At 38.0% G+C, this 24,625-nt stretch overlaps 1 protein-coding gene across 1 annotated transcript in view; it reads right to left on the bottom strand.

Annotated features, from left to right (window-relative positions):
• Nucleotides 1-2,367: 2,367 nt before the first annotated feature.
• TSNAX (translin-associated factor X) overlaps nt 2,368-24,625 on the bottom strand; it is a 36,984-nt gene continuing 14,726 nt past the window's right edge. The window contains exons 5-6 of the mRNA XM_010841147.1: nt 7,811-7,938; nt 2,368-4,202 (exon numbers count right to left, since the gene is read on the bottom strand). Of these exons, the coding sequence (XP_010839449.1) occupies nt 3,825-4,202; nt 7,811-7,938 (506 nt within the window). The 3' untranslated portion in view covers nt 2,368-3,824. The remainder of the gene's footprint in view (nt 4,203-7,810; nt 7,939-24,625) is intronic.

Genomic DNA, 24,625 nt, shown 5'->3' with positions numbered 1-24,625 from the left:
TTTATTGTATTGATCTATGTATCTGTTCTTACACCAATGCTACACTATCTTGATTATTGTACCTTTGTCTTAAGACTCAAATTTTTAAAAATGTGAATCCTTCAACTTTGTCCTTTGTTTCAAGGATTTTGTTGTCTATTCTGTGTCCTTTGAATTTTCAAATGAACTTTAGGATCAGACTCTCTATTTCTGCAAAGTGAAGTTGCAATTTTGATAAGGACTGCACTGAGCCTACAGATCAATTTGCAGAGTATTGCTATCTTAACAATATTAAATCTACAATTCCAAGAACACAGGGTGCCTTTTTCTTCTGCAACATTTTATAGCTTTCAGTGTACAATTTGCACTTAGGGTCAATTTATTTCTATATATTTTATTCTTTGTAATGCCATGGGGTCACAAAGAATCAGACACAACTCAGTGACTAAACAACAACAACAAAAATACTATTGTAAATGCAATTATTGTCTTGATTTTCAGATTTCTAATTGCTAGTGTATATAAATACAACTGATTTTTAAATATTGATCTTGTATCCTTCAACCTTGCTTAATTCGTTAATTAGTCCTAATGGTCTGAGGGGTTTCAAGGATTTTTTATAGAGGTTTTCTACATATAATATCATGTTATCTCCAAATTGAGATAGTTTTACCTCTTTCTTTACAATCTGCCCTTTCTTTTTCTTGCTTAATTGCCTTAGCTAGAACCTCCAGTACAACATTGGACATCCTTGCTTTGTTCCTTATCTTAGAGCGAAAACTTTCAGTTCTTTCACCATTACAATGGTGTGTGCTTTACAGATGCCCTTTACCAGGAGCTTCCCTGCTGGCTCAGATGGTACAGTCCGCTTGCAAGGTAGGAGACCTGGGTTTGATCCCTGGGCTGGGAAGATCCCCTGGAGAAGGGCACGGCAACCCACTCTAGTATTCCTGCCTGGAGAATGCCATGGACAGAGGAGTTTGGCAGGCTACATAGGTCCATGGGGTTGCAAAGAGTTGGATGTGACTGAGCATGCATGCATGCACTTACCAGGATGAGAAATTTCCCTTCTACTGTGAATTTGTTGAGTGTTTATGTCATGAAAGGGTGTTGGATTTTGTTAAATGGTTTTCCTGTTTCTGACAGGCATCATGTTTTTTCCCTCTTCATGCTATTAACACGGTTTATGTACTGATTTTCATGTTGAACCAACCTTGCATTCCTGAGATGGAATTCCAGTGTTGGTCATGGTACACAATCATGGTGCTGGGTCTAGTTTGGTTTACAGTGTTGTTCATGTCCTCCATTTCCTTACTCATCTGTCTTGTCGGCCCATCCATTATAGGAAGCTGGGTATTAAATTATCCAACTATTACTGCTGAACTGTTTATTTCTCCCTTCAGTTATCTCAGATTTTGCTTCATGTATTTTGGGACTCTGTTGTTTTATATATATGTATTTTTTTGATTGCTATATATTCCCAATGGATTGAGCCTTTTACCATTCCATGTTGTTCTTTGTCTCTAGCCAAAAAAAGTGTTGAAGTCTATTTGTTTAGCTCTCTTGGTTACTGTTTGCATGGAATGTCTTTTCCCATTCTTTTAATCTATTTGTTAGTCTCAATCTAAAGTGAGTCTTTTGCAGTTAGCAGAGAGTTTGGATAAAGTTTTTTAATCCATTTCATCAATCTCTCATTTAAATAACACCTTTCTTTGAGGCACCTTCAAAAAGCTCTAGGGTTCTGCAATCTTTATTATGGAAAAAACACTGATTTAATACATGCAGCAATTACTTATGAAAGAAATACCCAATTTTATTTTAGAATTTTTCAGGAACTTGTGGTGTTACCTAGAACCAGCTTCTTTTTATAATAAAGATGAAAAACATTATCACAGGTGCAGAGCAACCATTTTAAAACTGAGAGACATTCAGGATATACTTAGAGATCCTCTACCATCCAGGCCTAACACCTACTGTGTTAGTGTAACATGTAACGCAGAAATGCATCAATAGCCATGGCACCAATCCACCTGTAGCAGATAGTGCTGACTATGAACCCAAAGGCCATTTCCCCTTCCCCTATGATGGTAACACCCTAATTCAGTTTCTTGTGTTCACTCTTCTCTCAGATAATGGACACTTTGATACATTAAGGTGATCTCATCTTCCTTTCCACCAGCTGGTTTAAAGGGATAGGAAAGTGACCCAGTTTGGGTCAATGAGAGGTGAAAGGGTGTCTTTCCTGAAACTCTCACTACTTCTGGACCCATTTTAAGAAATCATAAATCTCTACATTAAGCAAGTCTGTATCAAGTTTCCTGTTAAGGCTAAAACTTCTTAACAGTTTGATGAAGTATTTCTCAACGGATCAAAAAATAAGCTAAACTATTATATTTTAATATTTTATTCAAAGAGTTCAGTTTTAAACATCTATAAGATATCCATCAACTTCAAGTGGCAAAAGAAACAAAAATATGTAATAAAACTATTTCAGTATCTTTGAATAGGGAAACCAAAAATACATACTACCACCAGAATAAACAACAAACAAACCTAGTCTATTAGGCATGTATATATTTTATTTTCCTTTAGGTGATAATTTTTGGAAAATTACACTTTCCAAGAATAAGCCCTTGCAAACAGAGCTGCTAATCTTTCCAAAAATAAAATCCAATATCTAGACTCTCAAAACTCACAAAACCAAAAGAAAATGTCTAGTTGTCAGCCAACAGTGCCATGCTCAAGTCAGTTTCACACCACAGGGAATAATCTACAACTAACTTTAGTAGGCAAACTCCAATTCTAAATATTACTAGTGAGGCTGCTTCTATTACTAGTGATACTACTTGTTATTCCCAACTGTGTTGACAATTGTCTTATTGCTGAATTGTATGTGATAAATCTTCTTTGGCAACTTTTTATGTATCAATTAACACAACTGGACAACTATAAAGATTTGGGTTAACTTAATATTTCAAAGATTTCAAAACTTCATTATAATATTTAGATGTAATTTCTTATAGATGTTAGAATAGGAAAGCCTCCACACATGCCTAATGAAATACAATAACAAGAAAAATTACTAAATAATCATTAGCTTTTCAGTTGTGTGCGCAATTATATAATTCAATTCAAACATTAGTGGCAATATTACAATGTTAGTGCCAATTCTCTATCAGACTTTCTGTGATAAAGGACAAAAATTAAATGTAGAAACTAACATCTGGGTACCTGTCAATTTTTCTGGAAGGCTGTTTCATATGGATTCAAAATGACCTAAAATTAGCCAGAATATAGTATGAATTCTCACTACAATACCTCATAGAATTAAAGTACATTAATAATAATTTTAATTCTTATTCTATGGAATAAGCCTATTTTGGAGGCTTGGCACAATATTACCAAGAAATTTAAATAGGAAACTCAAGTCCAGATGTGTAACTAAGAAAACTTTCTATATATTAAAAAAATCACCAACTTAAACTATAAATGTCTTCCACTAAATATTACCACTCCAAAATTCACACAAAGTAAATTAAAACAGGTATGGCAGAAAGTGCACTCTGAAGCATGTTCACATTTAACAAAGATAAATGACGAAGTTTAGCCAACAAAAATTCAAATAGGCATATATGCAAACACATCTGTATGCAAATTTTCATGAGTAAGATATAAGAAATGATTCATTTTGGTAATTTTATGTACAGCCTGTATACAATTTAAAACAAGTACAACTGAAAACATTTCTAAAGCCACAATAAAGTCAAATGATACACTAAATAACAGTCTTACAAATTGGTCTCTCTTAGGAGTTCTTAAGAGAAAAACAACTGAGTAATGTTATCCTAAGAAATGCCCTCCTCTTGATCAATCATTTCTGTCTTAACTGAAAAGACATCTGCCAGCATGTGTTTTGGGATTTCTGAACCTCTGACTTTCAAGGCATAACAAGCGTTCTCCACTTTGGCCAGACTTTGTTTCAAAGTATACAGCTTCTTTGAAACCTCGTAAGGTCCGGTATTGCCAATGAATGAAAACCCATCGTAAACCTGACGTAAAAACTGGCTCACTTCAAAGGGAGTGTCAATGTCCCCGTTCCCGACACTGTTAATACACATTCGCATCAACTCTCCAGTTAAATCAGCCACTCCCAGAAGGTAATCAACAGGCGTGATTCTCAGTCTCCAAGTTCCGCACTGCTTATCCTGTGCATCAGAGGAAGGCTGGTAAAAAAAAATAAACACACACACACACAAAGAAAATACACTGTGAAAAAGAGTGACTATGTATACATATAAGGCACAAAATCAACAGCGAGTCAACCATACTAATCTTCTCTAAATAAAATGATCCATTTTGTTAAATGACCATTCAAGATGTTACAAGAAGAACTCATGCCCTCAGCAAGGAGTTGAATTTACGACTTCAAGATAATTCTGAAATCTAATATTGTATCATTATAAAATCAACCATTTCCAACTTCACTTGACATATAAAATAAAGATATTCTTAAGGCCTAATGACTTCATCACATGACAATGGCTTACATATTTAAATGGCAAATCATAAAGCCCTCCAGGTTTATGATCCAGTCATGATTTTCTCAGTCACTTAGTCCTTTTCTGACCTCTCTTCTGTCCCCACTCGGCACTGACCATCATGATTTAACACTAACACTCTCTTGCTATATCCTCCTCAGTTTCTTCAGACTCCTATTTTTCTACTGCACCTGCCCAGCAAAAACACACCCTGAATCAGTATTAAAAACTATTCTTGTTAGTGCTTTATTCAAGTACTGAGTACCACTAGGCTAAAAAATAATAACGATCACAACTGTATAGCGTTTGTACCACTACAAATTACTCACCAATCCTTTACTTATTTCCTAGATGGTTCTCGCCCATCTCTTTGAACACTATTTCAAACCTTCACTACTTTTCTCCTCAGCCCCTTACTCAATCCCAAACCTCTTCACTCTCAGTAAACAATCTTGCCTACTTTCACTGGCCTGGTTATCTGCCAGATCCCCTGGCATAAGCTCACTCAATTACCTTATCCCTAAAAACAAAATAAAACAAAACAAAAAAACTTATTTATGTCCACATCCATCTTTACCTTCTATCCTTCAGTCTCAGATGATGAGTTGTCCCTCCTCTTGTTTGAGGTTAACTCTTCCAAATGACCTTGACCCATCTCCTCCCACCTCTTCCAGGACCTTGCTTCATAAGGTGTATGCCCTTGGGCAAGTTATTTCATCTCTCTAAACCTCAGTTTCCTCATCTGTAAAATGGGATAACAGTACCTACCTCAGAGGTTTATTTTTAAGGATGAGATAACATTTACCAAGTTCTTGGCATAATGCCCAACACAAAGTAAATACTCAATAAATGTTAGCTGCTATCACCATTACCGTCACCACACCAATCTCCTCTCTCCACATCAACTTCTCTCTAATGGATTCTTTCTGAAAGAGGCGATGTCTGAACTGTTATTAAAAGTCTGATGAGACTTAGGTGGGTTGCAATTATACTGAAGGCAACATTTCAGGCAGAGGAAACTGCAATAGCATGCAGATGAGAACTGTGCTGTGTACGTGAGGAACAAGTGAGGTATTTCTTTAGAGTAAAATTTAAAGTAAGAAGTAGTATGGGATGAGTCTAGAAAGACAGAACAAGGGATAGAGCAAAGGGAGAAAGCCACGATAAGAAATTAGAACTTTACCTACAGGTAAGAGAGACACTGAGAATTAAGTGAGCAAATGACAGAGTGAAATTTAGGTTTTATATGATTCTGGTTGCTTTGTATCCAGGACATGACTCCTAACACTGTTGGACTTTTCAGAGACCATATGTTCCAATCTTCTCAATATGGAGTATAAGAAATGAGGTCCCAGAAACAATGCAGGTAATATCACTAGTTAATGGTTAGAACTGGGTAAGTATCCAAAGTCAGCTCCCCAAGTATAGTCTGACCTGCTATATTTCATTTCTATTAATTGTTAAGAGAACTGATATCTTTTTGGAAAGCATAGATTATGGTGGGAGTGGTGGGGGGGTGGGGAAGCAGCTGGAGTTTTTATAAGTCATTTATACAAATAATTTTTGCTTAAGAAAACATTACTGTTCTTTGTTTCCATCATTAGGAGTTCCCTGAATATAATTAAAAAGTTGATTTTGAAGAAAAAGGCATGTTAAGAAAATCAACAAACTGTCAAGGAAATAAATTCTGCTTTACTGATAATATATATTAGAAACCAGGGAAAATAAAATTACTTAAAATGCAATTTTTCACAATAGACTTGAAGTATTTAGGGGAAAAATATCAGGATACCTATAACTTAAACTAACTGAGCAAAAAACATTTAGATGAAGCAAATAAGGCAAAATATTAACAATTATTGAACCCAGATAGTGGGTACATGGGTGTTCATGTATGACTATTCTCTCCACTTTTCTTATGCATTTGAATTTTTCATAAGAAGTTTTAAAGAATTAAATGGTTTGACACTACTCTCAATATGTAAGTCAGAGCAAAATACCTTCCCCTATTATATTTCCAGAATTTTCAGCACCAAAATGAATCTCTAGCACTAAAAGGAAATATTATTTATGAACGTGGTCTTAACATTTTGAGAAGACACATGTGTATGATTATGACATCCTAATCTTAGAATATATTTAAAAAGCAGGGTCACATAGGCTCCCCTTACTTCTTTCTGTAATTCAATCTTTACTAAATGAACTAAAAATATGAAAGAATTTTACTTCTCAAGATGAATTTCCTCAATAAAATTCGCATAATTTTTAAAATTGAGAAAATATATGGTTTCCCTGAAGTAAGCTACACCTGTCATGCCAAATTATCTCACTTTTCAGTATTAATATTTTATTAACATTCAAGAAAATATGATTTCCATACCTTCTTCCACTTTCTGCCTACTTGACAGATTTTTTAAAATAATAATGAAAGAAAAACTGATGAAAAATAAAGAAAAGAAAAAAACTGTTTAATTGTACCTTTAAGTGTATTAATATCTTAGGAGACTATCTAATACTCAAAATTTTATCTCATGGCCTAAATATTATGTCTTGAAACTCAGGGGGGAAAAAACAGTATGTATTTAAAAGATGAATTACACTATTTCAGATACAAGCATTATGAACTCAGTGATTAGATTAACATCTCTCACTATATCATAACAACTTTACATTGGCTCTTATAATGACTACTAACTATTGGGCACCTATGTGGCATGTGCTGTATACTACCTAATTTAAAATCTTTAAATCAAATCCTTTAAAACACTCCTTTGAGGTAGATACCTGGCACGGGGTCCCCGTGGCACACGGTGAGAAACACTGGAAGGGTGACAAGGACACTCCTGGCTTTGGATTCAAGACACCTGGTTTCCAAGTTAGCTGTCACACTTGCTTGACTAGGGCTTGATAAGTTACTTAAACTCTGTAAAAGCCTTTTGTGAAATGAGGGTAGTAATTCTTACCTCATAAGTTTAATAAAAGGATTAAATGACACAGTGTTTATAAAGGGCACAGAGCAAATACACAGTAAAACTAAAAGTGAACTTAACGCAATAACCACTCCGTAATGCTTTACATAAAAGGGTACTGTTCCCCCCAACCTACCCACAGTCGTTGAGCCACTAACTAATGTATTTAGAAAGACCATTTCCCTAGCTGGGAATCTATGAAATCACACTTTAGAAAGAACAATATGCAATATTATTTGCATTATAAGCCAATGAATCTCCTACAATCATCACACTGCTGTGTAAATTATGTAATAAATGTGAAATATGATTTTAAATTCTTACAGTCTTATTTTCTTTCCCATTGTCTTCTGTTGAAAAAATCAACTGTTTATTAATTTCATCCATACTGATAAGTGATCGTGTTTTGATGAAGTGTTGAAAAGAGACAGCCTCCACATATTCCTGCAGTCCTGAAAAACCAACAGGAAAATTACTAAGGAACAACCACTAACTTAGGAAGAATATCATAGTAAAGAACTTCAAACTAATCATCATCTAGCTCAACAGAAGCTTAACGGTATCTATTGCATCAGCCCGAGACTGGGTTCTGAGAACACACCACTGGGGACAGCCGCTGGGGACTAGCAGTGTACACAGCACACGTTCCTGGGGCTGAACGTAAGGCGGCTCAGACAGAAATGCGTTCAGGGTCTTCCTTGTATTTCATGAGTCCCTTAGTCTTACAAATCTACTCTCTCCTACAGAGAAATGGCAAAGATTTTCCGAAAAATACTTTTTTAAAGGATTTAAGAAAGGGCTATTACCAAAATTCTGGTAGGCTTTAATAGAACTTATACAGATTAGCCTTTGTTCCCTTAAGCAGCAAAAATACACAATCACATGAGATAAAATTAAAGATAATTTGGCTCTTCCTTAAAATGTTCCTAGGTCAAAAACCCAAAACACTGTAAATAATGAAGGTTAAAGTGTCAAAATTCAAAATAACATTTTCCTCATACTTCAAATTAAATCCTTTCTGCTTCAGTAGTTGAATTAAAAAAAAAAAATAACAAGTAATAATACCAGTTGCACCAGATGTAAATCCTACAGAGTCCACTCTGAATTAAAGGTCGATAAAGGTCAAAAATCGGAGAAAGCAATGGCAAGCCACTCCAGTACTCTTGCCTAGAAAATCCCATGGATAGAGGAGCCTGGTAGGCTGCAGTCCATGGGGTCGCTACGAGTCAGACGCGACTGAGCGACTTCACTTTCATTTTTCACTTTCACACAACGGAGAAGGCAGTGGCAACCCACTCCAGTGTTCTTGCCTGGAGAATCCCAGGGACGGCAGAGCCTGGTGGGCTGCCGTCTGTGGGGTCGCACAGAGTCGGACACGACTGAAGCGACTTAGCAGCAGCAGCAAAGGTCAAAAATAGTGCTATTTAAAACAACCAAATTCTATAGCCATACTTTTCAGCATTATTTTATTATGTCTTAATCTATAAGGCAGTACTTACAGGGAAAAAAGTGTTTCTTAAAATTATTATCATTACTGCCAGTTTAAGAAACTTGGTCTTCTTTTTGAAGGCTTTATTGTAAAAAATAGGAAGAGGAAAATAAGTTCAGATAAATGTCAGAACCTGGTAGGGTCATCTGTATTTAAGTTCTCTTTCTAACACTTCTCCTGAGAGTCCTGCGCTCACATGACCTCCCAGTAGCTAACACTAACAACCAGGCCCGGCAGCAACAGTGTCAGAAGGCTGACCACTGCCGTATCGTCACATCACGTGCCAAGCAAGGGTCAAAGACAAAAAGGAGATAGATGACCTGGTTCTTACAGCAATAAAAGGAAATAACTAAATGAAAATATCCTGACTCATTCTGAACAGCAAATGATGCTGAAGTAAAGTCAGAAAACAGGTGCTGCCAGAGCAAGACACAATAGAGCACTTTGTTCAATAAACCGTAACATGCTGTGAAATGAAGCAACACAGTTGAGTTTAACAGAGCAGATAACATCTTTTAACATTTACAATAAAAATACTTTCGTAAAATTTCAGTTTTAGGAATAGGTTAATAAAATCCAGTTTCCTTTCCTAACAACAACCTATATTTCTCATTTCCTTCCAGAAATACTTCAGGCATACAAAAGCAAACAGCAAAACTTAAGAATCACTCATTACATAACTAAATAGCTTTACCATGATTAGCTCTTACTAATGGGAGCTAAAGAAGATATGTGCACAAAGATTTATGTATAAAGATATCCATTATTACAATCATTATAAACACAAAAATGGGAAAATGTACAAGATCAGTAACAGAAGTGCCACTTGTCCACTTACTGTCTCAGTTTTATCAACACACACAATGGAGGTGGACCTCCAAACGGCTCTCTTTTGCCCGCTGGCACACATCAAGTGTAGCTGCTAGAGGGCCCTGGAAGGACAGCACAGGAGGAACGAGCTCTGGTTCTGGTGTGCCCAGTCTGCGGCAGCCATCTAAGCGTGGGGAGCCAGCGGCTGGAGGCGGGCAGCAGCACCAGGCCTCTCCTTGGAGGCAGGTTCTCTCTGTGACCCAGAGAGCGGTTCCCAGTGAGCCACCTCCATGGGCAAGGAGTCATGGTGCAGCACCTCCCCGTGGAGAGACTGATGCATCAGCGCAACATCTCAGCCATCCAATGGCCCATGACTCTAACGGGGTAGCTGGGGGCAGGGGTGACTTCACCAGATGTGTTCCTTCCATGGATGTGGATTCCTCCTCTGATTTCCTGTACTCTTTATAGAGTTCATGTTTCCTCTTATAAAGAAGTCCCCTATACAGTCAATTCTTTATATTAAACCTTCCCTATTCATTGGAAAAGACCCTGATGCCAGGAAAGAGTGAGGGCAGGAGAAGGGAGTGACAGGATGAGATGGCTGGATGGACATCTCATCCAACGCAATGGATGTGAGTTTCAGCAAACTCTGGGAGATAGTGAAGCCCAGGGAAGCCTGGAGCGCTGTAGTCCATGGGGTCACAAAGAGTCGGACACAACTTAGCGACTAAACAACAACGCAGTTTATCTCCTGTTTGGACACTGATAACTACCGTAGGGACTTAAGAAAAATAAACAGTGGTACTGTATCTCCTTCACCCCTAGTACCCTACAGACAGGTATTCCAGCGTGAAAGGCCAGCCAAGGTGCCTGTCCTTAGAATCAAGACGCAATCCTAGCAGGAACCTTAACACAGATGCTCCCTTCCTTATTTGAGGTTTTCCACTTGATGTTCTCTACTGGATGCTGTCAACATTTACACTCACTCAGATCTCTCCCATCCATAAGCCATACCTTTCCTCGCAACTATTGCCCGATATCTCTACTCCCCTCCACAGTTAAATTTCTTAATAACCACATCTCACACTTCTCAGCCTACTTCATTCCAGCTTGAGCACATCTCTAGGCCAAAACAGCTCTAACTTAAAATTATGCCAGTTAATGAATCTAATGGACATGTTTTCAGTCTTAATTATGTAGCAGCATTCAGCATTTTAACCACTTTTTCCCTTGCTTCAACAAGCTTCCCATTGGTTCTTTTTATGGCATCTTTCCCTAGTTCCCCTTTTTTCTACCTCTCTGGCCATGTCTTCTTAGTCCGTGCCAGTCCTAGGCTCTCAAATCGCCTATGCTAAATCACTTCAGTAGTGTCTGACTCTGTGCGACCCCATAGACAGCAGCCCACCAGGCTCTGCCGTCCCTGGGATTCTCCAGGCAAGAACACTGGAGAGGGCTGCCATTTCCTTCTCCAGCAAATTACCTATACTTGGCTTCAATTAATGCTGCCATCTCCCAACTTTACATCTCTGGTTTAGAATCACATATATCCAAATGCATATTTGACAATCCCATCAGAGGGACCTCAAAAATCAACATAATCAACAATGAATTCACAATATTCCTTCTAAACCTAGCCCTCTTTGTTTTGCCAATTCTAAGAGGATCCTGGCCTTACCGCCATCTATTTTCCCCCCTTTCTCGTCCATTCTCACACCACAGAGTTTTTAATAGTCTTGTAAATAGTCTTTTTTGCCTATTTAATAACTATAATTAATAACAGCTTAATAATAATGAGCACATCACCACCCTGCTTAAAGCCTAAATAGCTTTCCATGGCTCTTAGAATACAGAGGAAAATCATTAACATGGTTTATAAGCACCTGCTTAATTTCAACCCCTATTTACATCAACTCATGCCTGGGCAGGTAGTTATACATTTATATAGTATATAACTATACTCATGTAGTTATACATTTCAAAGACGGATATGTAAATCCATACAAATCCTTTAACAAAAGTACATTGTTTGAATACACTCTCTGAATTTTCCTACTTCTTCAGTATTTCTAGGCATAACCTTGCCCCCAAATTCCTAAAGTTGGCTTACATTTCAGGGTCATATTGAACAAAAATAGTATGTTAAATGCTGCAAATACAAGCAGCAAAGTTCTTGTCATGTAAGATTCTATCAGTTGAAGGTGGTGCAAGCAAGCTTCCCTGGGGCTTTATGGTTAAGGCTCAATGATTTCATCAAGCAAGCATTATCTCAGTTTAATGGGTATAAGCCAGTGTAAGCCTGTAGGTGAAGGATGACTTTATCTGTACACCTATAATCTCAAGCTGATTTGACAGACAGGATACAAATCCCAGTGCGTAGTTCAAGGTAGAGGAAATCAGTCAGAAGGGAGGTTACCACTTACACTGAGCCAGTCTCTTCCCTGCTCTCTCATGGTAACACTATGTGATGGTTCATCTGGTGCTCAGGCCAAACACCTGTTAACTGTGGGTATGAGAGTACTTTCAAGATGTGATTAACATTTAAATCAAGACTCTGGGTGAAGCAGATACCCCTCCAAGATGGTGAGGGGTGGGGGTGGAGGGAACACCCATCCAACCTGCTGAAGCATGAGGATTCCCAACTAAGTAATTCTGCCCGAAACTATGGTAGAGAAATGCTGCCTAGGTTTCCAGCTTGCCGATTTCAGATTCAAGACTGCAGCATCAACTCTTTAAAGAAATTCCAGGCTGCTGGCCTGCTCTACAAATTTCACAGTTGCTGCTGCTAAGTCATTTCAGTCGTGTCCGACTTTGTGCGACCCCATAGACAGCAGCCCACCAGGCTCCCCCGTCCCTGGGATTCTCCAGGCAAGAACACTGGAGTGGGTTGCCATTTTCTTCTCCAATGCATGAAAGTGAAAGTGAAGTTGCTCAGTAGTGTCTGACTCTTAGCAACCCCATGGACTGCAGCCTACCAGGCTCCTCCGTCCATGGGATTTTCCAGGCAAGAGTACTAGAGTGGGTTGCCATTGCCTTCTCCTAATTTCATAGTTGCTAACCCCCAAATCATGTGAGTCAAGCCCTTAAAATAAATTACTACCTACCTGCCCCATGCCCCTACCTCATGAGTCCTATTGATTCTGCTTCCCTGGAGAATTCTAGGAATTGTGTGTCTGGTGAGATAGAATGCTCACATAACTAAGTGTGCACATAACTTATGCACATATTTCTGTCTTCTCTCCTTGACTCTGTGCTAGATTTTTTCAGTTCCTCACCCACACTGTGCCCTCTCTGACTTCGGGGGATTTTGTATGCTGCTCCCTCAGCCTTCATTCCATTCTCTCCTCTTTTTCAACCTGATGAATTAATAATCCTTTCAAGTCCCATCAAATAGCACCTCTGAAGAAACTGCCTGACGCCACCACATTCCAAGTCAAGGCCTTGTTATATGTTCTCCTAGTGCCATAAGCCCTTCCTTTGTGGCATTAGTCAAATCTGTAATATTTAAATAACATAACAATCTCTAACAAATGTCCACTTCCATCCCTTGCTGGAAGGGCAATATCATGACTACCTTGTTCACTACTTACCCTCTGTGCCTGATATAACAGGTACAAAAATATAGTTAAATGAGGTAGATCCATTTTTGAAGACCTACTCCATAATTTAAAATTTTAAATGTTTTACAGGGACAGTTAATAAATAGGAAAATGTGCATGTCAGAAAAAAGCACAAAATAAATAAATAAAAATTAAAACACAATATATACACTATGATTATAAAGACAGAAGGAAACAGGAAAAATTTGTGACTTAACGTCACAAGAACTCTTACCATCTTGGCTCTCTAAGTAAGGGGGTTTAAATCATCCTAGAGGAAATACTGTTACATTGAGACAGTCTGCTTACAGAAATCACTGGGGGAAAATTATGTCCAGGAATTTGATTCTGTTCAAGGAAAGACTGAAATTCCAGGACCTATCTACCACAATGCTTAAGAACGGCATCCCAGAGTAAATGTCCTTTCAGGAATGTTTGGATGTGCAAGGGGAGAAGTGGAGCTCAATTCAGGGCAAGAACCACAAAGGTGAAACGGCCTCCATACCTGAAGAGCAATATTTCAAGTTTCAAAGTTCAGCAGTGGGAAAGGAATAAGAATTTTTAAAAAGAAAAGAAAACAAGCATGAAAAAGCAAATTAATATTTTTAATACCATTCCTAATACTGAATGAACTTTAAAAAAGATACTAACTATATAGTTAGTATAGAGAACATATTGGTAGAACATCACTTCTTTATGAATAGAAAAAGATACCTGGCTGAATTCATTAGTTGTAGAATTGTTTTATTCACATGAGCCAATTCAAATCATGGAAATTTATTTTAATGAATGATTTTTAAAAATGACTTGTAGTTAATAAAATCAACTAAGTACAACCAACTTCCTAGACTATGTCTCAACTATAAAACAAAAGTACTAGACACCATGATCTTTGTGGTACTTCTCAAATTTAGACTGGTATGAACTATTCTTCCTATTGAAATATCAAAAAAAATTCATCTTAGTGAAACCAAATTATGTGGCAACTGAACAGGAATGCCATTTGCCTCTAGAACAAAGCACTTCCCTGAATGATGTTGCTAAAATTTTGCCATTTTATGAATAAATGCACATAAAAAAATATAATTCACCAAACAGGGTAAAGAACATAAAATTAAACATTTCAACCATTTTTAAGCGTACAGGTGTGCTGCATTAAGTGCACTGACTTTGCTCTGCAACCAATTCCCACCACTGGGCATTCCCTGGAGGTCCAGTGGTTAGGATTCCATGTTTTCACTGCTGAGGGCTCAGGTTCGACCTCTGGTCAGTGAACTAAGATCCCACAAAGTCACATGGTTTGGCCCCTCAAAACACACACAAACAAAAACAAAATACTGAATCCCTATGCCCATTAAATGACTTCTCATTCCCTCTCTTTCAGCCTCTAACAACCAGTATTCTACTTTGTCTCTATGAATTCAGCTCCTCTGGGTACCTCGTATAAATGGAATCATATGGTATTTGTCGGACTTTCCTGTTGGCTCAGTAGTAAAGAATCTGCCTGCCAAGGCAGGAGACGTAGATTGGATCCCTGGGTCAGGAAGATCCCCTGGAGAAGAAATGGCTACCCACACTAGTATTCTTGCCTGGGAAATCCCATGGACAGAGGAGCCTGGCAGGCTGCAGTTTATGGGGTCACAAAAGCGTTGGATGCGCCTGAGCAGCTAAACAACAAATGGTATTTGTCCCTTTGTGACTGGCTTCTCTCACTGAGCATTTAGCTGTGTTGTAGCGTGTGTCAGAATGCCCTTCCTTTCCAATTTATAAGGCCAAACAATACTCTACTGCACGAATATACCAAATTTTATCTATTTACCCATCAATGGACACCTGAGTTGCTTCCGCCTTTCAGGTATGGTGACTAACAGTGCTATGATGATGAGTGTACAGATATCTGCTTGATTCCTGCTTCTGATTCTTTTGGGTATATACTCAGAAGTCTCCAACAAAAATCTTTTAAAATATATAAAAAAACATTGGTAGTGTCTAAGTCAAGTGTCAATATAAGATAATGTATCTGGTAGTCTACACATCCACGTTTTCAAAGCTCACTGTAACTTTACATGGCTGTGTTACTATCCTTACTTTATGGATGAACTAACTGTGGCTAGAAATCCACTCAGACCACTTAAGGAGTAACTTCAAGCCCTTCCCACTTTACCTTATTCAACTCCATGTAAAACATACCCATTTTTTCTCACATTTCCCCCACTAAACCCCTAGGTCAGTTTTCTCCATGCTTCATTTACCTGTTCTCTTGCCTCTGATACTATATTCTTTCACGATTCTGTGCTAGTCTGTGCCTATGTTGCTCTCTCTCAAATCTTTTTTACCTGTAAAAAGAGTTAAATGTTCTGATACATTCTAATCAAGGTAGCACTCATTTCTTCAAACCTACTACATAAAGCTTATACTTCAATTAAATGCTTCAGTAGGCTTTGCATGATCACCTATTTTACACCCTAGAACTATGAAGACAAGAATCCTCCCTTTGATACAACTCTGCTCCTTCCTCCATTCCCCACGATAGTACTTCATATACAAAACAGACTCAAATGCTTAGTAAACTGCTTCTAATGCAATTTATAATGGCTGTTCCTCCTCAATAGCTTTATGAAACTCAAGTGTTTTGACAAAAATATTGGCATTTGGTATTCAAATGTTTAGAACTATCTAATTGTCCTTTATCTATAGTACTTTGGATTTAAGTCCACTAAGAAAGACATATTCTTACAAACGTATAGAGTTTAAACCGATGAAGTTCAGAATTAGAGGGCTTATCTGATTTATTTTCATACAGGAAAAAAAGGATATGGAATAAGAGCCCTAAAACTTCATCTGTGGTATTAATCTCTATTAAGGTGGGTGGCTGTCAAATATTACATTTTCAAGTATATCTAAAGTCATTATTTAAGTTGTCCTTGTGACGTGTTTGATTAAGTCACCTCAGAGATAAGGGAACCAACTTCTACTCCACAGAAATTAGATTTCAATATATACCATAGAGAAAGTTCAAGGACGTCTGGCCCCAAGGTAAAAGGATGTTTAAACAAGTTATGTTTCAACTTGATGAAAAGGACATCCGCTATTTCCAGTGAATAATCCCCAAGGTGAAAATTTTCAATCTACTGCCATATTCTATCAAACAATGCCTTCCCCTTCTGCTTCTGCCTTGGATGAAATCCAATTAGCATTATTTACAAAATCAGCTGCCAGTAAGAGAGAAGTCTGTAGGTTGCTTTTATGTAATTTGTTATTTTCCATCTTTTTCTATGAGAACATGTACAAGGAAACCCAATGAAAGGCTTCTGATTATTTTTATTTATTCTTATAATATTTAAGCAATATACATTCCACCCAAATCTCCATCAAAAATCATAGAGTAATTTCATCATAACTCAAACACAAATCTCAACTTTCTTTCCAAGCATATAGTGTTACAGGATACTGACATTTGACCCAGCAATTCCTCTTGGGTATACGCCCAAGAGAACTGAAAGCACGTGTTCACACAAAGACTTATACAAACATTCATAACAGTATCATTAACAATAATCATAAGCAGAAACAACCCAAATGTCCAAAAACTAATGAATGGATAAACAAAATGTAGTATATATGCCCAATGAAATACTATTCAGCCATAAAAAAGAAAGTGCTGATAGAGGCAATGACATAGATTAACCTTGAAACATTATGCTAAGTGAAGAATTCAGACACAGAAGGCCACACACTGTATGATTCTGTTTCTATGAGATGTCTAGAACAGGCAAATCCATGTAGACAGAAAGCAGATTAGTGCTTGCCTTGGGGTGAGGGAAGGTAGATAGGGAATGCCTGCCAATGGGTAAGGGGTGTCCTTTAGGGATGATGAAAATATTCTGGTATTAGCTAATGGTGATAGCTGCACAACCTTGTGGTTACACTAAAGATCACTGAACTGTACAATTTTAAAAGGTTAATTTTATGATACACAAATTATATCTCAATCTTTAAAATGGCATTTATAGCTATTTTAAAGAGTACAACCTGAATTTTTTCAAAAGTTACCTTTACCAGATCACTGAAACATTAAAGTAAAATTACATCTAAGTTTGATTCACAGGCCACTCTGCTAATAAAATGTATTCTCAAACATGTAACTTTTATACAGATAATAAATATGTACTACCAACAGTAAAACAAATGCAAATCCACTAATTGGGATTTTTGTCTATCTGAGCAAGGCTTTTACTTTAGCACTGAAGAGTGTATGTTGGGCAAATCGGTATTACTGAGTTTTTACCTAAAATGAAAATAAATTTTAGGATTTAGCATACTATTACAGATTAATTTTGCTAAATTCCACAGGGAAGAGAGAGAACTTTTGTTAACAGTTATGTCCCAGAGTAAAAAATGCTTTCCACGAACATATACCATTTAATTTTCAAAGCAGTCCATGCAGCTGTTACAGTTCCCCAACAAAGAAGCCCAGGTTACTTTTGCAGCAAAGTCTCTTTCTCTGCTTCACCTCACTGAGTAAATTTTATCTGTTAAAAGCAAATCTGAATGAGCAGAAAAGTTAATAGCAATCTTGAGAGCTTCTGAATCCCCTAGAGCTGACTCTGGGATCCTGGGAAAGGATCAGGCTCTTTTCCTATTGCAATCGCTATAATACTCCCTGAAACAATTCTTGTCAGCACTTTGAACTCACTTGTCCTTTGGAGTGATAGTCTAAATATTTTAACAGGAATATAAATTATTATCAATATAAACCTAGAATTTTAAATATACTCTTTTATTCCCTTACAATATTAAAATACATGTACTATAAAACCTGCTTCTCAAGTGATTTAAGATACATCATAAACAATCCATCAAACCATCCTGATAATTCTTCAGTCATTTCTTGATTTTCAGATGTTGTTAGGGTGATCTTTCATTTGATTTGTCTTTCAGCTAAATGAGCCATGATTGATATTGGGAACATCATCAAACTTTTCCCATAACTTCTTCCACTAAAATGATGGTCACTAGGTGACTGGGGATCCTGCCCATGTGGGACTTCCAGGCCTGCCTCCATGTCCGCTATATCTCCCTATCAGTCATCAAACCTCTGCTCCGTTCTCATCATTCACTCTCTTTTAACCACTGGAGGATGAAGAGAGCAGAGGAGAAAAGATAGGAAGCACATGATGTCATTTGGGTGTGTGTGTCCTTTGATTGTCTGCTAGGACCCAGGGCAAAGTCCCCTCCCCAGACCCCTTCCTCTGTGTGAAACAGCTGCTCCCCTCTCCTCCAGGAGTGTGTCTCACACAAACCAAGGTTCCCTGAACTGACCTCACAACCTGTTACTGCAACCTGAGGAGACAGGCTTCTGCTACTGGGATCCTAGTCCATCAAATATTCTATTCTATTTCCTTCAGTTAAGACTCCATAGGTCTGTGGCTTTCTTCTGACTCTACGCTTACTTTGGACCATTTTATCCTTGTCTATAAATGCAACTATAGCTTATAACTGATACCTCCATGGCTGTGACTGCACCCTGAGTCTCTAAACCCATTAGGAAACTGTTTGGGTGCCATATTAACTACATCCAAAACCCAATTTGTCTTCCATCTCTTAATAAATAACATCCGTGCTTAACCAGCTGGCCAAACCAGAAACCTAAAGGTTTTCCTAGTTTATTCCCTTTTCTTTGTACTTTTTAAAAAGGCCATATTCTGAGAACATGCCCTTTCCTCTTCCTCCCCACTGCTAAGACAAAATGGAGACGTCCTAACTCCACGCCAGGAATGACTGCCAGAGCCCCCTGACTCACCTCCCTGCCTCCAGCCTTCCTCCCAAATAAATATGATAAAATCATAAGGGAAAGCAGACTTGAAGTGAGGATATCTGAGGTCCAAAAGTCAAACTGGTCTCTTACTAGGTGTATAAATTAATGGAAGTCTATTAAGTTGCTGCACTTCAATTTCCTCATTTGTAAAATACAAACATCTACCTACATTGTAGGTTTTATATAAAATAGTATGTCAGTGTCTGGTATAAGAGCCCTCTGTAACTACTGAATTAAACTGAAGTGGGAATTATTAAAATAAGAATGCTGGGCATTAACTTTTGTTAGAACAATATTTTGTTGTTGCTGTTACTGTTCAGTCTCTAAGTCGTGTCTGACTCTGTGACCTCATGGACTACAGCCCACCAGGCTCCTCTTTCCTCCACTATCTCCCAGAGTTTGCTCAAATTCATTTCCACTGAGTCGATGATGCTATCTGACTATTTCATCCTCTACCGTCCCCTCTCCCTTTTTCCTTCAATCTTTCTCAGTATCAGGGTCTTTTGGAGCTTCAGCTTCAGCAATGAGTGTTCAGGGTAGATTTCCTTTAGGATTGACTGGTTTGATCTTCTTGCTGACAATGGGACTCTCAAGAGTCTTCTCCAGTACCACAGTTCAAAAGCATCAATTCTTTGGCACTCAGCCTTCTTCATGCTCCAGCTCTCGTATCCATACATGACTAGTGGAAAACCCATTCCTTTGACTATACGGACCTCCACCAGCAAAGTGACGTCTCTGTTTTTTAATATGCTGTCTAGGTTTGTCATAGCTATCCTTCCAAGGAGCAAGCGTCTTTTAATTTCATGGCTGTAGTCACCATCTGCAGTGATTCTGGAGCTCAAGAAAATAAAATCTGTCACTATTCCTACTTCTTCCCTATCTATTTGCCATTAAGTGATGGGACTGGATACCATGATCTTAGTCTTTTGAATGTTGTTTTAAGCCAGCTTTTTCAGTCTCTTCTTTCACCTTCATCAAGGGGCTCTTTAGTTCCTCTTCACTCTCTGCCACCTTCTGTCATTAGGGTGGTATCATCTGCATTATCTGAGTTTGTTGATATTTCTGCTGGCAATCTTGATTCCAGCTTGCAATTCACCCAGACTGGCATTTCACACGATGCACTCTGTACACAGAAGTTAAATAAGCAGGGAGACAATATACATCCTTATTGCACGCCTTTCCCAATTTGGAACCAGTCAGTTGTTCCATGTTCGATTCTCACTGATGCTTCTTGACCCACATACAGGTTGCTCAATGGACAGGTAAGGTGGTCTGGTACTCTCATTTCTTAAAGAATTCTCCACAGTTTGTTGTGATCCACACAGTCAAAGGCTTTAGTCAATGAAGCAGATGTTTTTCTGGAGCTCCCCTTTTTCCTCCACGATCCAACGCATGTTGGCAATTTGATCTCTGGTTCCTCTGCCTCTTCAAAAACTCAGCTTGTACATCTGGAGTTCTTGGTTTATGAACTGTTGAAGTCTAGCTTGAAGGATTTTGAGCGTAACCTTACTAGCATATGAAATGACATTATAGTAGTTTTAACATTCCTTGGCGTTGCCCTTCTTTGGGACTGGAATGAAAACTGACCTTTTCCATTCTGTGGCCACTTCTGGGTTTTCCAAATTTGCTGATACCTTGAGTGCAGCACTTTATTTTTTCTTTTAATTTATTTTATTTTATAACTTTACAATATTGTATTGGTTTTGCCATATATCAACATGAATCTGCCACAGGTATACACGTGTTCCCCATCCTGACCCCCTCTCTCTCCTCCCTCCCCATACCATCCCTCTGGGTTGTCCCAGTGCACCAGCCCCAAGCATCCAGTATCGTGCATCGAACCTGGACTGGTGACTCGTTTCATATGATATTATACATGTTTCAATGCCTCTCTCGCAAATCATCCCACCCTCTCCCTCTCCCACAGAGTCCAAAAGACTGTTCTAGACATCAGTGTCTCTTTTGCTGTCTCGTATACACGGTTATTGTTACCATCTTTCTAAATTCCATATATGCGCGTTAGTATACTGTATTGGTGTTTTTCTTTCTGGCTTACTTCACTCTGTATAATAGGCTCCAGTTTCATCCACCTCATTAGAACTGATTCAAATGTATTCTTTTTAATGGCTGAGTAATACTCCATTGTGTATATGTACCACTGCTTTCTTATCCATTCATCTGCTGATGGACATCTAGGTTGCTTCCATGTCCTGGCTATTATAAATAGTGCTGCGATGAACATTGGGGTACACGTGTCTCTTTCCCTTCTGGTTTCCTCAGTGTGTATACCCAGCAGTGGGATTGCTGGGTCATAAGGCAGTTCTATTTCCAGTTTTTTAAGGAATCTCCACACTGTTCTCCATAGTGGCTGTACTAGTTTGCATTCCCACCAACAGTGTAAGAGGGTTCCCTTTTCTCCACACCCTCTCCAGCATTTATTGCTTGTAGACTTTTGGATCGCAGCCATTCTGACTGGCGTGAAATGGTACCTCATAGTGGTTTTGATTTGCATTTCTCTGATAATGAGTGATGTTGAGCATCTTTTCATGTGTTTGTTAGCCATCTGTACGTCTTCTTTGGAGAAACGTCTATTTAGTTCTTTGGCCCATTTTTTGATTGGGTTGTTTATTTTTCTGGAATTGAGCTGTAGGAGTTGCTTGTATATTTTTGAGATTAGTGGTTTGTCAGTTGCTTCATTTGCTATTATTTTCTCCCATTCTGAAGGCTGTCTTTTCACCTTGCTTATAGTTTCCTTTGATGTGCAGAAGCTTTTAAGTTTAATTAGGTCCCGTTTGTTTATTTTTGCTTTTATTTCCAATATTCTGGGAGGTGGATCATAGAGGATCCTGCTGTGATGTATGTCAGAGAGTGTTTTGCCTATGTTCTCCTCTAGGAGTTTTATAGTTTCTGGTCTTACGTTTAGATCTTTAATCCATTTTGAGTTTATTTTTGTGTATGGTGTGCAGCGCTTTAACAGCATCATCTTTTAGGATTTAAATAGCTCAGCTGGAATTCCATCACCTCCACTACATTTGCTCATAGTAATGCTTCCTAGGGCTCACTTGTCTTCACACACTCCATGATGTCCAGCTCTAGATGAGTGACCACACATTAGGGTCATTAAGACTTTTTTTGTATAGTTCTGTGTATTCTTGCCATCTCTTCTTATCTCTTATGCTTTTGTTAGATCCTTACTGTTTCTATCCTTTATCATGCCCATCCTTGCATGAAATATTCCCTTGTTATCTCCAATTTTCTTGAAGAGATCTCTAGTCTTTTCCATTCTATTGTTTTCTTCTATTTCTATGCATTGTTCATTTAAGAAGGCCTTGTTAGGAAGGGGGGTCAGGAGGGGGAACATGTGTACACCCGTGGCGGATTCATGTTGATGTATGGCAAAACCAATACAATATTGTAAAGTAACTTAAAAACTAAAATAAAATTAAATTAAAAAAGAAGGCCTTATCTCGCCATGCTATTCTCTGGACCTCCGCATTCAGTTGGGTGTATTTCTTCCTTTTTCCCTTGCCTTTTGCTTCTCCTCCTTCCTCAGTTATATGTAAAGCCTCCCCAGACCACCACTTTGCTTTCTTGTATTTCTGTGGCTTTGGGACGGTTTTGGTCGCTGCCTCCTGCACAGTGTCATGAACCTCCATCTGCAGTTCTTCAGGCTCTTTGTTGACCAGATCTAATCCCTTGAATCTATTTGTCACCTCCATTGTTAGTCATGAGGGAGTTCATCTAAGTCATTCCTGAATGGTCCAGGGATTTTTCCTACTTTCTTCGATTTAAGCCTGAGTTTTGCAATATGGAGCTCATGATCTGAGCCACAGTCAGCTCCAAGTCTTGCTTTTCCTGACTGTATAAGACAATATTTAAAACTTCCTTAAACAAAGCAATGGTTTTCAGGGTTTTTCTTTCTTCCTTCCAATGCATTAGCTCATAGTTTAGAGGCCATTGTTCTTTCAAAATGTTACCCTAGCTCAATGTGCACTATCATATTAAGAAGTAATAATAAATTACTTTAAGGGACACTATTGTTGGAATAAGGACATCTCTGACTTGGTGCATGCATGTTCAAACTGAGTAGGAAGTTGTCTCATCCATGCTTCCTACTTAGCATTCCCACCCCAAGCCTTACCAACTGATAGATGTCAAGAGTAACTTGATGAAACAGGATTTCAGAAAAGCAGTAAGAATGTTCAGAGATGAAAAGAGAAACTGGGTGAAAAGACCTGCCTACACTTGGACAGTCTAAGTAGTGTGTATCCAACATCTACCTTAAAAGAATGGTCACAAACAGTCTCTGACCCAGAAAATGCCTATGAGAGATTTTCTCACGGTCACAGGACTCACCACGAAAGTTTGTAGTATGATATAAACAATTGTAATCAAAGCAGTCACAAGAAATGTACCCTGAATCATCTCACATTTTAATGCAAATTTAAACTACGTATTTTTATGTAATTAAAACTTTTTATTAAATAAATGTAATAAAATGTATTAATATTTTATTAAAATATTTTATCTATGTAAAACAAAAGGAAGTGAGACTCTTTAACCAGATATAGGATCTAAGATCATCAAATAAAAGCTGCTGGCTTTGCAGAAAACAATTACAGTGTAAAGTACCAAATACTAATTAGCAAAGTGAGTTAGTATAAAAAGTTTATCAGGGTAAATAAACAAGTCAGATGCCAATTCCAATACCATCTCTAAGCTCATTTACAAAATGAGGTGGTAGCACAAGATGTCTTCCAATGTCTCTTTCAGTTTTAAAATTATTTTCACATTAGGCAAATGAATGCTTTCAAACCAAATTAAAATACATGAAAAAAAAAACATAAATCTATCAACATGCATATGCCTGGATTTCCCACTAAACCAAATGGACATCAAATTATTGAACTGGGCAAAGAAAAATTAACTATCCATCAAACATATTTCATTGTCTTTGGCACAGAGGGCATATTTCCCATTCTTCCTTGAAGTTAGGTGTGGACATGTAACTGGCCAATAAAATGTGGGCACTAGTGATGGATGCCATTTCAAGAGCTGGCCATAAAAACCTCAGGCATGACTCTGTACTCATCCTTTCCACAACCTGCCAGCTGTATGTTGATGTCCTGGCTCATCTTGGAAACCACATACTGGTAATATCAGAGCCCCAAGATCCTGGGTCTATGAATGACTAAGTAGGCAGAGCACACTCAAACCACCATTGCAAAGCCTGGACTTCATATGAGAAAGAAATGATTCCTATTTTGTTAAGCCACCAAAATACCGTAAGTTTATCCATTTGTTTCCTGTGAATGAATGGGACGCTTCATTCCCATTAGTTAAGGTAAAGGACCTGAACTAACATCTCTGCATACAAAAATCTCACAAAAAGAAAAATGCAATGTTTAGCTATATCTTTTTCCCTT

The sequence above is a fragment of the Bison bison genome, unplaced genomic scaffold (assembly GCF_000754665.1).
Source record: "Bison bison bison isolate TAMUID 2011002044 unplaced genomic scaffold, Bison_UMD1.0 scf7180017864157, whole genome shotgun sequence".
Lineage (NCBI taxonomy): Eukaryota > Metazoa > Chordata > Mammalia > Artiodactyla > Bovidae > Bison > Bison bison.
Note: the sequence above shows the minus strand (reverse complement) of the source record. Positions and strands in the feature narration are given on the sequence as shown.